The sequence below is a fragment of the Aptenodytes patagonicus genome, chromosome 3 (assembly GCF_965638725.1).
Source record: "Aptenodytes patagonicus chromosome 3, bAptPat1.pri.cur, whole genome shotgun sequence".
In the NCBI taxonomy this organism is placed as follows: Eukaryota; Metazoa; Chordata; class Aves; order Sphenisciformes; family Spheniscidae; genus Aptenodytes; species Aptenodytes patagonicus.
The window spans coordinates 81,716,128-81,733,765 of NC_134951.1; the positions used below are offsets into that span (position 1 = coordinate 81,716,128).

Sequence of the window (17,638 nt, forward strand, 5' to 3'; positions counted from 1 at the left end):
TGAAGTCTGTTAAAATCAGAAAGAACATGCTCGACAGCCTCTGTTGGTATATTGAGATAGTGGCTGCTGCTCTAAGGGGGGGACACGTTTCCTGAGGGCGGTCAGAGGGGGTTGCTGTACAAACACCTCGGTGTCAGAGTCTCCTGGAACCTGATGGCCTTAAATATTCAGCTGAAAGGCGAAGAAGAAATCCCATCATAGGAGCAAAGTGTGTAAGGGTCTTCTTGCCTCTGTCCATGTGAGTGGCTCACACCTGAAGGGAGGGATTATTTTTTTTCCTCATTTCAAAATGTATTCACAAAAATCCTTTCTGTAGGCACGCAACTTCAAGTGGCTGCGTGTTTTACCAGACATGCTGCATTTCAGTGGTGGGAAAACAGCCTTTATTTGTTATAGCAAGACTGAAAAACTATCATGAAAACATAAAAGCCCAAGCACAAAATGCACTTGTTTTATCCATGAAACAGAAAAAGCAGCAAATATTTGACTAGTCATCCAAACTGCTTGTCTCTGAAAAGTGGAAAAGGATTTTCAAACTGCTGTATATAGAGAGCTTAGATTTTAAAAGCCAGCTCTTTAACAGCATGTCAGAAGCCTTTCCCATCAGCTGCTCAAACTGCCACTTCATTTGGAAAGCTGAGCATTTGATTTTCTACCTATCTGCTGCTTCAGCTACTCTATTTGAAGTTCTGTTAAAAGATCAGGTACTGCAATAATAACTGTGATAAAAAGTAAACAAGTAATATCTCAACAAGGTACATGAACTTGAAAATCAGCGTAGTTTGGGAATGAAAATACCACTTCAACATACTGCAGTTCAGCTGGGAAATGGCTAAAAAGCCTATGACCCTATTTCACAAACCAAATGTAATTATAAATATGGAGAAAGATTTTTTTTTTTGAGGAAAAAACGTATTTACATTTCAGAGAAGCAAAATCACAGCTATTTGCTTTTTCTAAAAGTTGGATTTTAAGAAGGTTGATGCGGATAGCCAAAAAAGCAATGCTTACGCCCTGAGAGTGCAGGTAGTCCACAGTCCTGGTGATGGTGCACAGCACAGCGCTGGCCTCCCGCTCTGAGAAACACTTCTGCCGAAGAATGCGGTCCAGGAGCTCGCCTCCGCGCATCAGCTCCATCACCAGGTACACATATTTCCCATCATCATAGACCTGGAAGAGTAATAGAATAAATGTATGTTTTGGACCCATTAACTTGGTAACGGTTGGTCCTTTAATCACAGTGTTGGCTTGCTTCTGTGAGATGTTGCAAGAACAAAATGTCAGCTAATGTGTGGGAAATGTGCTTATTATGCTTAGCAACAGAAAAGGCAACTTTATAAAATGACTTAGTCATCACTTTTTTCTCGCGTCTGCAGCAACTTGCTGATTTGTCCACACAGAAACGTAGCTTTCCTGATCTGCTATCGTGTCAGCAGAGTAGACCAAGCTGCTAAAAGCAGCACCACTTCACACAGCCTGAAATGTCTGCTGGCTCTCACCCAAGCCTCCTTCTCAGTAGTGTTCTCTCTTTCCACTTCTACAGGGTAACATTTGCCATTTCAAATATCAATATTTCCCTTTGACTCACGATCAGCTAAATGAACTGTATTATACTGTTGGCCCAGACCTGCTTCCAGTGATATTAGATAGTTTATATTTGCAATTCTGGTGAATACATTGTTGACATCAGCCGCAAGATGTATTTACCTTCAACGTCAATTGCAAGGGGTAAATGACATTTTTTGTCTAAATTGGAAGACAGCCATTTTCATGTCATAATCCTTTATCTGGACTGCAATAACAGGCGGTGTTATAGTCATCAATGCTAAATGTTTTTGGAAGGGAATATAAAACCTTTTTTGCACAGATTTTAAGATATTCTTTAACACTTAGGAATTAGGTAAGACTTTCCTGACGGCATGCGATTAGAAATTTTTTATATACTTCCCTAAGGTCTGAACCATAACATACTGGCCACTGACACCAGCAGGATTTTGTTCTGTAAACTCTGAATCTGTGACACAGTGTGGACAATCCTAGGTGAGACTGCAGGCAGTGTAAGTAAAACATCTCTGACTAAAGGTCATTACTGCATGTAAGCATAGCAAAGGCTATTCTTCATATGAAATGCTGAAGAAAGATACCTTCACGTCTTCTCAGGCTGCTTGAGTAGAAGGTAAATACTCCCTGGCATTAAAACACTATCGGGGGAAACCCTAGCGATTTTGTGAGCTCTCCTCTTCCCAACAAAGCAGATACCACAGGCTGCATGGGAACGGCTGCTGCTCATGAACGAGCATCCCCTGCCCAGCAGCACCGCTGCGTGTGCTCAGCAGCTTGCTCCAAAACACCCAACTAGGGAGATCTCACTTCTGAAAAGTGCTGCAAAACCAAACACATTTTGTTGTTCTCCAGCACTGTGCCCCTTTGGTTTTATTTACAGTTGGTTAGACAGTAATTGGAGAATGTATAACCTGACCAGTCTTTCCAACCGCTATTCAGTAATTTGTTAAGTCACGTTTCTTTCCTTGATTTCAATGGGTCTGGTTTTAGCTTGGACCTTCAGCTGAAGAATTTTCCAGACATGGACAAGTAGGTGAGCCTGACCATAAGGTGAAAATCATTTAATGCTGAAGTGCTCAAAGACTACTCACATCTTTAAGAGTAATGATGTTTGGATGCTGTCCATATCGCAAGAGGATCTCAATTTCTTCAGAGGGGTCTCTCTTGCTCTTATCAATTATCTGGAATAAATGAAGCACAGTGTAGTAAGATACCGACTAGCAGCACTAAGCACAAACCAAGAAATTTCTACAGTTTAAACAAACTAATATTTAAAATTCTTCTATTAATCATTATTCTAGGAGAGGACAGCTCAAACCCTGTGCAAATGAGAGCCATGCTGACTATATGCCAACGCCAGATGGAGCAATAATTAGTTTAGATTCTGAAGGCGTAGGCCCTCTTTTTGATGCCTACAGTTTTGTTTGCCCGTAAATAATGGCAGTTACAAGAAGCGTCATTTAGAAATCAAACAACCTGGAGAGTTTTAAAATAATAAGAGTTTTAAAATGACCTCAACATAAAAAATGGATACGTTCATAATATTGGCATGTGCTTGTATATCTGCTGATAAATTAATAGAAGTTACTTATCAGGTGGGTTTGTCAGAAATGAAAATGTGTACACATTTACTGTCAGGGGGGATCTGAGCTGAAGCTATTGGTAATCACTTGGCTCTTTGGGCCATGGTGTTGTAATGAACAAGTGGCCAGAGATCGCGCTTGGCCATGTAACCAAGCTCTGTCTATTCCTAAGCTAGAAAGAAATCTGCTCTATATATCACTTTTCTGTATTCAGCATCTTTTACCTTATCAGAGAGTATAGTGAGACATGAAAACTTTTTAGTTTTATAGCAGCAGGTCTCAGAACAACATGACACCTGCTGCTTAGAGAGCATCACTGCATGGAAAGCCTGCTGTTAGGATGGCACTGACTTCTCACCAATGCTCCTATTACCTACATTCGGGATGTCAATCCAAGAGCTTCGGTCATTTGCCCCGTTGAGAGCACTGATTAATGTTTCTCACTTCGCAGATTTAAATGATAAATATGAAACAAAAAATAGCTATAAAATAATCCAAGGGAGATCTTTGTATTTTGGAATCTCAAATGCAACTGCACAGGGAATGGCGAAAGACTCTTTCTATCAGAAACTCATTGAGGGTACAGTATTTTGGCACAATTTCTTATGGCTAGAAAACAGCAGCAGTACTTTTGAATAACAGGTTTACTGAAGAGGAATGGGTGGCATTTTCAGAAAATCATAACTCCATTATTGGCTTCGATTTCGAGGCTTCCAACCTTAAATGTGGTTAGTTCTCTCTAAGAACTAGGCACAGAGCACAGATTTAAAACAATGGTGTTTTCAGGAAAACAACTTTTTAAAAATCTCTTTTGTTAATGAGGATAAATGCCTGGCTGCTTTTGCAAGCATTTTTTATGGCTTAATTATGGCGATACACATTTAAGTACAGGTCTAGAATTTTATGCATCAGTTATAATGGTGCATACTTGAATATATATCAGAGGTTTCGTAGTCATCGTGACTGGCGTGCATTTGCAGTGATAATGATGGTCACTAGTTGTCCATGGTTGAGGTATGCATTTGAAACCATATCAGTGATTTGATTCTGAATTAATAGCAGTGTGACAAGTGAAAGTGCAACAGGGAGCTGATGCAGGTAGATGGCTGTTGTTCACATTTGAATAAATGAAGGAAAACCTCAAAAACAGGTGAGTGGAAAAAATTCTACTAGCAACTTCTCCTTAGAATAATGTTGTTCTCCCCATTTAGTTGAGACATTCTCAAAAAGCCAATGAAACCCTGATTGACTGACTCATAAATACAAATATAAATACATAATACAGTGACTGAATGCGTCCCACTCAACCAATAACTCTAACGTATAAAAAGATCCTCAGGGCCACTTCCTTGGCTAAACTAATATCGCTCTTGTCAAGTTAATGGAGTTACACACATGTGCGCCTGTTAGGATCTGCCTGCCTTGTACAAACCAGCGGAACTTACTGCAGCAAGTCTTACTACCCCTGTGTGAAGTACTTCTATCACTATGGTACGGTAGCAAGCAATATATTCCAGATTCCTTTTCTGTTGTATTTTCCTGTGAAAGGAAGTATCCAGAGCTGTGGAAAATTTTAAGCAACTATTAATAATGCAGGACCATAAATGTACATATATGGCCTAAAAAAAATCCAAACCAAAAGTAGTCTCAGCTATTGGCACAAAACTCAAAAGAACATCACCTGAAGCAGTCTGCTACTGATTTAGTAGCAACAGCAGTAGATGATATGTAATGCTTCTAATTCGCAATATGCTGTATAAATATAAATCGCAAGACAGTCCCGCTAAATATGCATACTTTTTGCTTTAATGTGTGCACAAGCTGCGATACAGTGATTAAATGGACAAGCTGCCCCAACCCACACAACAAATCATTGTCAGAGCTGTGAAGGGACCTGCCAAATTCCTCTCAGTCCCTGGGCAGTCTGGTTGGACAGACCAGAACAATTTTTTTCCTCCACAGCGAGAGACTGTCACCCTGACAGTGCCTCTCTTCAGTGCGCCTGTGACTTACACTTGGCCCACGACTGATAAAACAGCAAAGGAGGTGGCTGCTGCAACTTTAGCAGAAATCTCTCTTCAGTTCAGACTGGCTTGCAGTATGCACAGTTTCTTTATTCACATGCTGCAATGGCCACAGCAGCTCCTTAAATATGCCCCATAGCTCCACTGTGATAACCGATTCTCCTGGTCTTCCTCTTCAGAAAGTGTTTCGGTGCGTTGTTAAACCCGTGCCAGACTTTCCAAAGAGGGAACCTGCCATGTCAGCCAGTGGTTGCTGCCTCCTTTTGCACCCAGAGGTGTCTGCGTCACAACATGAGGTGCTGCATCCCTGCAAATCTTGCCCCAACTTAGTGCCAAAATGAGCTGCGGTAAAATGCAGGCCCAGTGCTCCTTATCGAACACAGGAGCTAAGGGAGATGTGTCGTGGGCTTCTGGTGATATTCATAAGTAGTTCTGAGATTCGCAAAAAGTATCAGATTAAATGAATTAAATTATGTGGGTGAAAAGGCAGTGGTTTTACACTAGACAGGTGTAAAACAAGTGCTTTTTGTGCAGCTGTACTTTCTGATTTTCACTACGGGTGTTGCTGTATATAACATGGAGGAAAAGCATGCTCCAGGCACCTTGTGCAGATGCAGCAGGAGAGAGGCAGGATGGAGGCAGCTCCGGCACGGCCCCCTCTGTGCGCTCTCCCGACGCTTGCCAGCCGGCCGCAGGGCTGCTTGGTCCCCCGGCAAAAGCACGTGGCTTCTGCCATACTTGTGCAGTAACCACTTTCTTCTCCAGACAGCAACACCTGGGCTGCTGGGCACAGAGTCCAAAATCACCGTGAACACCTTGTCCACAAACCTACATGCTTATCTACACATACATCCCCCTTCCTGGGTCATTGACCCCATCTTGGGTCAATGCCAAGATATATATGAAGCAGCCTCGACAGTAATTTGAAAAGTGTTCACTAAGTCAGACTTAGCGATTGCCAGAGAAGCAATCGCTTCTGAGGGAGGCATTACAAAGCCTAACCATGGTTGTACTCTGCCTCCTGGAAACAAACCAAGGTGCTCTTCTTCCTAGTCCTTTCCAGGGGGCACGTGGCGAGCATCTGCTGGCTCCTCAGGGCCGTGCTCCCACTGTGCTGAGCTCTAGTGCACCCCTGGGCTCTCCCAGGGTGGGGACACGGATGTTCTTTCCAGTGGGCTTTGATCAGTGGTGAACCACTACCGGAGCAGACACCCATACCAGACACTCAGCTTTCCATTTCTGTGTTACTGTTTCTTCCTCCTGCTCCTGCTTTGGAGTTATCTCTAATTTTTAAAGATCAGCTCTATTGTCAGTCCACCTCTGCATATGGAGAGGTTTTAGCTTTGTCCATTGAGTTCAACCAGTGCAGATTGCGTAGAGCAGACAACAGCATATGTGGCACTTCACACCCAACCAATGTAGCAGTTAGGTACGGTCCTCAAACTAATTTCAATACAACATCTCTCAGAGCCATGCTTTCAGGCTGCCCAGAGAGACCCCACAAGGATAGCCCATTGTTGGCTACCCTGCTCTAATGAGGACCAAATGCTCTGGATTGTTTCCTACCTATGTACTGGAAGCTGCAATGCTAGAAAGAAAAAAGCATTTAATGTTACAGATACGGATACAGGAACTGCTGTACTCTCATCAGACTTCCCACATGAGACCACACATGGCCACAGCATGTGACACAGTGTCTGCTCTTGTTCAGAATTAATGTTATTATTAGTCAGTTAATTTTTTTTGCTATCTAGTAGCTTTCAAGCTCTACCGTTGGATGTTGGCAAGCTAAATACGTCTGTCTGAATTTTAGATAGGCAATGACACTCTTAAACCCCAATTAAAAGCTGAGCAAAACTATGTAACTTCTAAATATTTCTTGTGGTAACAAAGAGCATTTGCCACCCTGGTCACCCTGTTTCCTCTGAGACATTGTGTTTTACATGAAGACAGACTCCTCTCTGTTCCTCTCTGTGACAGCCCATGAACCTCCTGCAGCTCTTCCTGTGCAAGGAATGATGTCTTTTCTTTAGGAAATTCATTCTGATTTGAACTCCACTAAAACGTACACATAAACACCCTCTGTTACAGAATTAAGGGAAGATTTTCTCTGCTACTAGTCCTGAGGTTTTGATTAATACGTAATGATGCTACTTTTCTACTTCTCTCTGTAGACGTGCGGTGAAGAACACCACCTCAGAAAGCCATCATAATGTATAAATAACTTAACTGAAAATGTAACAAGAGCTCTATTGTACTTTGGCAGAGAAGACCTATGAAGCACAGGGGTTTTCTATTGTCCTTCAGAAAAATAAGAAACTGAGCCGTACAACAAATAGACTTTTCTCTGTGTATTGGGCACCCGGGGATTGCTTAGAAACTCATCTGTATTAAACAGTGGATGAAACAATTCCAGAGTAAAATGGGCTCAGCACATGCAATAGTGTCCTTTGTTCTAATAGGGGACTTGTTTGTTCTTTGACTATCACATCCTTTGTGTATTTCACTGACTAGCTGAAAGAAAAGGTGCATTTTCTTCAGCGGAATTTAGGGTAAGAACCTCATGATATTTTAAAATGAGTCGAGCACCATCAGAGGACAATACTGAACTCTTTCTCTATCAAGGAAGAAAGGATCAGGAGAGAACATTTTCAAAATCCTAATTAACGTGTCTGGCCAGTTTTTACAAGTCCTTCTACAAGTCTTTTGCATGGAAAAAGTCACCTGATTCTCCCTTACTAATGGGTTTTCAATGTCTTCAGCCTTGCCAGAGTGGACTGATGAGTATAAAAGAGAGTATCAATACAGTTCTGTGTGGGTAGAGCCTTGCTGAAATTGGTACAGCAACTACATAGACAGTATATATTTATATTTGCCTGTTGCACTTTTGTGAAGGTATTTGCGTGCCTCCAACTGTGTAGATAAATTTCTTCTTCTGGATCTAGTTATGCCATTAGCAGATGTTACAGTCCTCAGCTGTTTGATACTACCCACCAGCTGGGACTTACAGCCTTACAGCCCTGCCAAAAAAATGATATGTGTGAGCACTCCCTAATCCACTTTGGGCAGAATTAGCCCTGTTAATACAAATTGCCTTTTCAAACACCTGAAATTAACCTGGGTGACCTTGTGTGAGGAGGGTGGCTGTGTTTCTCACATGAAGTTCTCCATCACTACGGTTGTGAGATTGGAAAAAGGCAAGAGGTAGGAGGTGACAATTTAACTGCCTTTGCTGTCTGGAAAATGAACAGCCTAAAAGAAAGGGTGAGAGAAAAGCAAATGAGTGAGGAAGAAGACAGAAAGGAAACATGAGATGCACTGATGGGAAGAGCAGTGGTACGGGCCTGGGGAGAAAGGATGGGGCTCTGGCCAGGCTAAGCTGGAGCTAGCAGCGAGGAAACTGCTGTCTGTTGTTGGGTCCTCCTGTGCTGGGGAGAAAGGACTTTGTGCATCTTTAATGAACAAACAAGACCGCATTAAAACATTTGCTTGGCTATGACTTGATTTTTCCCCTGAAGTGAAACAAGACACAAAAGCTCTGTCTAATCACGTCAATTGAAATGGGCAATGGTAGCTACCTCCCTTCTTGGGAAAGCTAAATGTACGTAATCCTGGCGCTGTGGTTTAACCCTTAACACTGTGGTGTGTGCCACTACCGTGGACTGCAGCAAAAATTCTCCATTTTATTTTAGTGGATTTATTCCACAACAAGAACCACAAGCACTGGGAAGCATTAAAAGTACACCCTGCAGCACAGGCATGGATAAAAAGTAGGTTGTGGGGCTTTGACTGAGGAGCTTTAGCGGGTCGTGCTGCAGGGGCATAAGGCATGGCTCTTTTTGCCTCCAGTCCCAAATGGGACCAGTGTCTGCCCCATCTTCAACTGCCCCAAGTGACCCTTCCTGGCAGCTGAAACCGAGATACAAGAGTGTGAACTGGGGCAGCTGTGCCACTGGTAGAGTCTTAATCTGCTGCTCTGGCTACAGCAACAGAAAGTCCAGCAGAAGGCCGGGGCAGACACCTGGGCATTGCAATACCTTTAACAGCCACAGCTGAGGCTGCCAATGTGTCTAGGCAGCAGGACTACGTAAAGCTCCTTTTGACCAGCACCAGGGAACTTATGATGTCTTTGTGGAAAAAGCATGGAGGAGGAAGAGAGCTTTATACACTTTTTAAAGCGGCTTTATTTTCTATTACGTACTTTGAAGTTTTTTCTAAAGCCTGTTTGGAGTGTAAGCATGGGTTAATCACATTTAAGAAGAGATTAATACAATACAGTGTGATGCAATACTCCCTGTAGAAATCCTTTTCTTTTCCGGGAGGGGAGGGATGAGCAAAGGGAGAATTAATTTGGTGTCCCTTTGCACATTATGTCTACGCCATATCTATGATGTATTTGAAAATTCAGGGCACCACTGGTGGAACTGACTATAGGTGGGATTTGCATCTCTTCTGAAGAAAGGAGGTGCAACAGCATGCAGAGATTTTAACCTGACAGTTTCATCTACAATATGAATTCCAATGAAAGTGTCACAGAGATAGAGTTCTGCAGTTCTGTGCTGCTGGAAAATGTACAGGTTTCCATTTCAGTAATATTTCCTTCTAAAAATAAGCCCTATTCATGCCAAGCATCTGTTTTAATTTTGTTCCTTTTTTGATGTCAAATTACTCAAGCTGGATGAAAATCACTGCAGAAAGGCTAACATTATTTAAAAGGACATGGTATAATTTTACATTTAAGATGTCTCCAAGGAGAACTATTCCAAGCCTAATAGTTTCTGAGGGACCATTTGCTGTGCTATTAGTTTTTATTAGCTCCAGAAATTCATTCCCCCCATCCATGCTTAAATCTTTCAGTAAAACAGTGAAATGAATATTAAGAAAAACAGGCCTAATTAGCAATACTTTTCTGAAATAAGCACTGGCCATCAGATCAAGCTGTGCAGGTGAGACATTAAACTTTCTGCACACAGAGCATGCCCACTCGCTGCCACTGTTTGCCAACCTAGCACTCCTAAGCTGTCAACTGGAACTGTAGTACTTATTAATCAGCATTTATACAGTAGCACACATTTTCTAAGCAACGTGGAAACATTAACAACTTTGTTCCAATAGCACCTGGGAAACAGAAAAGCTCATTTTAGAGAGATGTCTGCAGTTTTGGAGGCAGAATAGCTCGGTGGGAAAGGCTCTGCACTGTGTTTTAGTCTGCTCTCCTCAGCCCTAGCACACGTCCTTGGATCAGACTGATAAGTTTTCGGTCCATAAAATGACTGCAGTGCTACTCCCACCTTCTTTTACAAAAAGGTTCAGGGATGGAAACCGGTATATCATATTCAGATCTTACAAAAGGGGAAAATTATTACATCAATATGGAAGACAAATACAAGAAACATGGTTTAAATGGCCCCAAAAGAGAAACAGAGCCACAAAGGACCAAATTCTGTCCAAAATACTTAGCTATTTGGCAGTCAAGTTAGAGGAGAGAAACATGGTATTACTAAGCTGTAGGAAAACTTCTGCCTGATCCTAGGTCTCAGAAAAGATCTAGTTAGCAGTGGGAAATACCATTATTTCACACTCTTCACAGGCTCAGCCACGCAAAGGAGAGAGGCACTGTGAGCTTCGTGACCAAATGGGAAGGACCTGCAGGAATCCTTATGCCAGAGGGGTTGCACAACCACTGCACATTCAAGATTTGCTCTGAAGCTGAGTTTAAGAGGTGGTCTGCACACATCTGTATTTCTATCTGCCGCCTCTGTTTATTTTGTTAAGACTTAAGCAACGCCTTGATCCCATTTACTCAAAAAGTCACCAGCTAGCAATGGCTCTCACTGCTACAAACAAGCTTGCTGCTTGTAGAAGTGCTCAAGGCGTTCCTGGCTCTCTGCCCTGCCTTATTCTCCCAAGTCCTTCAAGCAGAGCCCAGCACTCTGTACTGGCCCATCCTTTCTGAAGCTGTAGCTGCAGGGTCCTACCTATTTGAGCAGTGCCTCCTTGGAGAACTGACTTATTTCTATGGGGAGAGTATCTGGCAGAAATCTGAACACACTCAAATCAAAACAACAGAAAAGTGAGACTCATTGAAATTTTGCACGTATTTGACTAATCCCAAATCTTAAAAAATGAGGACAGCATATAAAATATGCTACGTTGCCTCCTGCTGTGGTGAGTGAAATTGTACATGGCGGCCCTGGTCCAGCATGGAAGTCAGGCCCTTTGATAAAGTTGTTTGAAATGGTAAAACGAAGAAAGGCTTCAAAAATCACAGAATCATAGAATCATTAAGGTTGGAAAAGACCTCCGAGATCATCGAGTCCAACCATCAATCCAACACCACCATGCCCACTAAACCATGTCCCTAAGTGCCTCATCTACACGTCTTTTAAATACTTCCAGGGATGGGGACTCAACCACTTCCCTGGGCAGCCTGTTCCAATGTTTACTCTCACAGATCAGACATAAGATCCTCATTGACAACTTTCTCCACCACTCTGTTGCTACTTCATTCATTTTACTGTAAATATTTTTTCCATCATATCTAGAGGACACCCGTCCATGCTGTTTGTAATTTTACCGTATCCGCCATGGATCCCAGTTGTATTCTAGGGCTCGTCATGCTGATTTCTTTGCAGAGCACTCTGGAAAACAGCCCTCCCTATGCAAATCCAAAGCAGCACAGAGATTTGTGCCTAAATCTGCTCTGAAGCCTGTATCTCCTACATGGCACCCTATAGCCTACTGAATCTGGTGCCACACTACCAGCTTAAGTATCCTTCGGACAGTGAAAAACGTCTTTTACTGAAATGTCTGGACAACAGGATTTCCTGAATCCCAGCTTTATAAACCAAATTTCATGGGAGAACATGGTAAGTGTTCCTTGTAGTTTATCAAGGTAAGAAGGGGTCTTATACCTCTGACCCTGCATTTTGTAAGGCTACATTTCCACTAATATGACAGATCCAACTTCTTTGCGTGTGAGAGGGAGGATGTCTCGGTCATCTCCTTGAAGAGTCTGTTTTACCAACTGCTCTCACCATCAGACTTTTTTTTCTGAAACTCCCTTTTTTAGCTTCAAGACATTCTGTCTTGTCTTGCTGTCTTTAGCAGCCAAATGTTGTCATCCATCATTTATATCACCTTAGAGATATTTATAGATTTTGATCGCATCCTACTGGACTCTTGTCTGTCCTACATCATGTATTTTTGTAGCTCTCTTGATAGAGCTTGCCGTGTAATTCTTGCATATTTTCTGCTATAGATTTTCTCTAATTTGTTTATATTCTATCTTAAACCGTGGATACCAAAATAGCACATGGTCCCACAGGGTTTAGTAGTCCTCCCCAGGTAGTACAGGCAAAACTCACTTACTTATATGCAAGCATGTTAGTAAGACAGAAATCTATAGATTTGTTTTTCAATTTTATTAATAAAACTTTAACTACACTAGCAACACATTTATGCAACGCTTGTCTGATGCTGGTATTCAAATTTTCCTATTTCCATCCTATGAATTAGTTGAGTATATTGAACAGCTTCATTACATATCATTCAGGGAATGAAAGCAAATAGGAATGAAAATTTTTCGGAAGACTGCAGTCATAGATATTTTCTCAACAAAATATTGGAAAGTATCTTTCAGAATAATCAGTATGATCTTGCAGAGGCAAGAGATATGATCTTCATAGATAATTTGATAAGCCATCTCGGGGAAGAGCAAGGACAGTTAGAGGCTTATGGAAGCACAGTTACCACTCCCATTTCCCTTCAGTTGCGTAACAGGTTTTTTAATGAGGTCTTTTTACATCAGATTATATTCTTCCTGATGCCATTTTTCCCCCCGAGTGTGAGATGTGATAGAGCCATACTCTCATCCATACAAACCTCACCGTGACAGCCACCCAGCAAAGTCAAGAGGAATTTGCCTGACTAGGGATCGAATGAGAAACTGAGACAGGACCTCAGCATCTGACCCATACCCATTCAGCCCATTCTCTCCCTTGCAGAGTCCTGTTACTGCTCTGCTCCAGCAGCAGGTAACTTCTGCTAAATTTGAAAGCTAAATTTAAAGGGGATGCATTTACCAGTGGCTCTGACCTGGAGATCTCTGCACGTACCCTGGGGCTTGACCCCTGTACCACATTCTGGCACAGACAGAGGGAGGAAAGGTCAGATGAGCAGTGGACGGGTACCTGCCGGTGTTGACAAACTGGCAGGCTCAGGGCCAAGAAATCTGAGGTTATCCAACAAACTTTCCATTGACTTGCCTACTAAAATACTGATATATTTATCCATGTTCCACCAGACACTAGGTACCTCCCAGACAGGCAAAAATAGACACAAACCCTCCCCTGAAAATTTCACAGTCTGTTTCACTTTAGAGGAAAGTCACTTTAGTGACTTTCTGTGGTTAAGGAGAAACAAATCTAAACAAATCTCTCTAGATCTACAGACACCTTAACTGTCAAGGAGATTTGATGACCTTTGGACTGCTTTTTTTCCTTCTTTTTTTTCCTTTTCCTGTTTCAATAAATAAAGCTACATGTGTTCGGGATTCCTATTTTCTGTAAAAGAAATGCAAAAGAGTGCACCATGCTGCAGTCCATCTTAGAAGACTACCTTTTTTTGTTATTCATGCTTTCTGCATTCAGCACTAAACTCCTGACATAACCATAATACGGATTGTGGAGAAAAAGTTGTAGAGCCAACTAAATACCACCATGTAACCTTCTGCCTTCAGATTAGCATGATATTGTACCTACTTACACCAACCACCTAAAACCAGCCAAACCAAGACAGTGAACATCAATGGAAGAGGAAAATGAAGTTTAAAGAAATTATGAAACAACTCTGGAATTCATACAGCTTTTGGTGACTATGTCACTCACTGTTATTAGCAAATAAATAGAGGTATATAGCAAGTCTGATTACACAGGCCTGCTAGAAACAGCTCTCACGAGTTACTGACTTCTATTTATCGATAGCATGTTGACATCACTTCTCCGCTGGTATTGCATTTTTATAGCTAATTAAAATGCACCTTCTCCCCAGTCTGCACATATCAAAACATGCTGAGATAGATGTACTTTCAGTGCTCCGTAATTACTAGAATTATATATGAACTGTAGGATTTACTAGGACTCTAGCACAAACTAACCTGCCTCTCCCAGAGGCAGACAGCCTGCAAAATTTGCCTTTGCTCACAGCTGTGGAACATTTGGAGCCAAATAGTTGGTTAGTACATTACAGAGATAGGAAGAAGTCATGAAATTCACATGTGTTTCGAGATCCAAATTCCACTGTAATATTGGCATCTGCAAAATTGGACTTGTCATTTGGGACTATCTCTACTGTATGTTTTTCTTCTTCAAGGGAGGGAGAAATGTATACCCTATCCTTTTACCCAGTTGTTCACCCTAGCTCTAACAGCATGGAAGGACTAAAAATCCGTAAGACTTAACCAGTTAGATATTCTTTTGACCTGGGGAAGAAAACAGTTGGCATCAAGCTGTTGAAGCTGGCACCTATGCCACCCACCTCTGCAACGTTTGGGGCAGTTACTGTATTGGGGGTAGAATAGGCCATAGCAGCAGCAGTTTCTACTTGGTTGTTATCCACCAGTAATCTCTCCTGGGGGTAAGGAGTCAATCTAAATAGAGAAATCTTTAGAAAAAGAGGGATGCAATCAGACCTTTGCAAACTTACTTAATCTGGCCTCAGTAAGAAGCACATCTGAAAATCCAGCTTGAAAGCTTCACTACAAATAGGGATCCAAACTTGAAACCAGCGCAATGCTTTTAAGTAAAGAAAAACTTTTGGAATACGCTAATTGCATCAAATCTCTGGCAGGTTTTGAAAAACCTGATTCATCACGAACTCTGAACTGTAGCATTTCCTTTGTTTTCCACACGAGAGCTCTTAATCTGTTCAGGCTTCCATTGCAGACTTTCTTCCATCCACAAAAATGCCTCTCATCTGCTCTAGCATCATTCTTTTACTTAATTGACTTATTTTGTCTAGATGCTGATGTGACTGAAATAGTTTGATCTGATTTTCCTTTGCTTCTGACCTCACTTACATTTATACCCATGTGAAGCTTGTAACTGTGATCGACAATGCCAGTTCCCTTGCTATTAAAAATCATTATGCCTGCTGTAGTCAGAATGATCAATATTCTAGCAGAAGAATCTGAAACACATTAGAGGTCCGTCAGAGGAGAAACACTCTTTTTTTTCCCATCTTTCTTCTTTCTACCAGAGTCTTATAAAGCATTCAGAAGAATGAACAATATACTTACTTGTATTTCATAACTTTATACTTTTTTTCACTCGGGAATGAGATGGAAAGAAAGTCTAAGTAAAATTTTAAAAGTACCTCAGAGTATGTACATGCAGTAGAACACGATACAAAGACTTGCTAAACCAACATCTACCTGCACTGACCCAGGCAGGTGGCTACTAATTTCAGGGTAGACTCAATTTGCAGGAAATCTGGCTTTCTACAAGGTTTTCTGTTGCATGGTATTGAAATGCTCTCAGAAGTGGAGATATAAATCTGAATTCTTAAATATTTCACTTAGGAGCCTGAGGGCATGTCTAAAATAGATTTAGAGTTTATTATTAGCATTTCATTTTTACAGATGACATGGAAGAAGAGGGAATAGGTTGCAAGAAAATCCTCTTCTTCTGCAGTTCCAGTGATTGGATTTACAAAGGCAGTTAGATGCCTACAGGTGAAGAGAGGTGTCTAGGGGGACTTCCAAAAGCACCTCAGTGAGAGACGTGCCTAGTCTCACTGAACTCTGAAATGAGTGAAATTCCAGATCCGTTCAAGTGCTTTTACAACACCAACAAAGAACTTCTTTGCACTGCTAGACATCTAATTATCTCTATAAGATGGCCCCCAATTAGTTGCAGATGGCCAGCAAAAGAAAAAGGGATGAAATGTTTTGCATTTTAATAAATATATTCTGCTTCTGGGGCAGGAAAGGTTTTGTTTTTCTGAGTGGATTTTCCCTCTGTAGCTGTGACTCAAGTTACTCTGGCTCGGTACTCTGCTGTCTCAGTATGGCGCTACACAGCAATAGTAAATAAGGCCTGGTGAATGGCAGTCTCCATGGAGGGATTATTTACCCAGTGACATGATGCGTGTCTTCCCGTGGTGGTGCCACCACATCATTTCCTTAACTCCTTCACTATCACCAGCTTCCCCTGGGGAGACGGGATGATGCCCTCTAAGTGTGTTGGCAGTTCATCTTGAAGAGGGAGCTTTTAATGAGGTGGTGCCAGGCAAATGGGGCTGCTGCCTATCATACAAACTATCGCTGCCGATATTTTTTCCTGTGAATGTTATGTATTAGGGAGCACTGAGAAAATTATACTTACTGAAAGAAATCAAAAGAGTCTAATTACAGTGATTTTTATAGAGAGAGTTAAAGGATGCATGTCAAAAGGGACTGATATATAATTATGATAATATCAGTTGCAGCTCCTGTGCTATCTAATTACTTGAAATGGGTGGCATTGTGCAATCTTTATGAAAGTGAGCTACTTTGATAACAAAATGATATAATCTTAATATGAAATAAAAATAAAATTGAAAGTAAAATGAATATATTGGTAGGAATAATCATCAAAGAGGCAGCACTCAATGTGCTGGAAAGACAGTACAAACAGAAACCCACCAACCATCTCCAACCCCAAATCTTTGCTACACATTTGACTCACACTGTGTCAGAAACTGAGATGCTGCGTATGTTGCCTAAACTGGTAGTCAAAATCAAGACATATTGGCATGACAAGGAAAGAGCCGTAAGAAGTGGAGGAAGAAAGGAATAAAAAGAGGAAATATTAATAAAAATGGGAAAGAGCATAAAGCTATCAATCAAAGCATTAAACTCTTCTGGAGTTTTGAGTGTCTCCACATGTTGAGTTTGCTCTGGATCCTCTGAGGTACTCCAAACCCCCAGCTGCTGAGTAGGTGCTGGACCCTCTTGGATTCAGGCACTCAGACATCTTGGAGGACCGAGGTCTTTCTATTTTGGTTTCACGCTGGCTGTATTACACTGATAAAACTGTCAGCAATACTTGATATAAATAAAGTATTAAAGTTATTGCTTTAACATACATTTTGTTCATCACAGATGTAATTCAATTACACAGAATCCATACCTATTATAACATAATGCCATCTGTTGACAAATGACCTGGACACTGGAAAAAACTAATTTTTCCATTCATTAGAAATTAAAATCCTAGCATGTTCATGAGCAAGCCCACGGACCTGCTGGTAGGTCCACGCTCCTAATTACGGTGTAGCCTAGAAAAATCAACTGTTATTTGAACAGTGACATCAACAGATTGTCACTTACTAGTGGTTTCCAGATTTTTGTGGCCACCATGGGGAGACACCAAAACTTTCATGGACTTTCACGGATACTGCATTATCATCAGTCTTGTAATGGAAAAT

The 17,638-nt window shown here is 41.5% G+C and overlaps 2 protein-coding genes across 2 annotated transcripts in view; both read right to left on the reverse strand.

Moving 5' to 3' along the window:
* Positions 1-17,638, reverse strand: part of MPC1 (mitochondrial pyruvate carrier 1) — a 546,410-nt gene that overhangs the window by 46,663 nt on the left and 482,109 nt on the right. The gene's annotated exons all lie outside the window — the stretch shown is intronic.
* Positions 1-17,638, reverse strand: part of RPS6KA2 (ribosomal protein S6 kinase A2) — a 176,066-nt gene that overhangs the window by 9,232 nt on the left and 149,196 nt on the right. Inside the window, exons 15-16 of the mRNA XM_076333972.1 lie at positions 2,655-2,744; positions 1,012-1,170 (exon numbers count right to left, since the gene is read on the reverse strand). Coding sequence (XP_076190087.1) covers positions 1,012-1,170; positions 2,655-2,744 — 249 coding nt within the window. The remainder of the gene's footprint in view (positions 1-1,011; positions 1,171-2,654; positions 2,745-17,638) is intronic.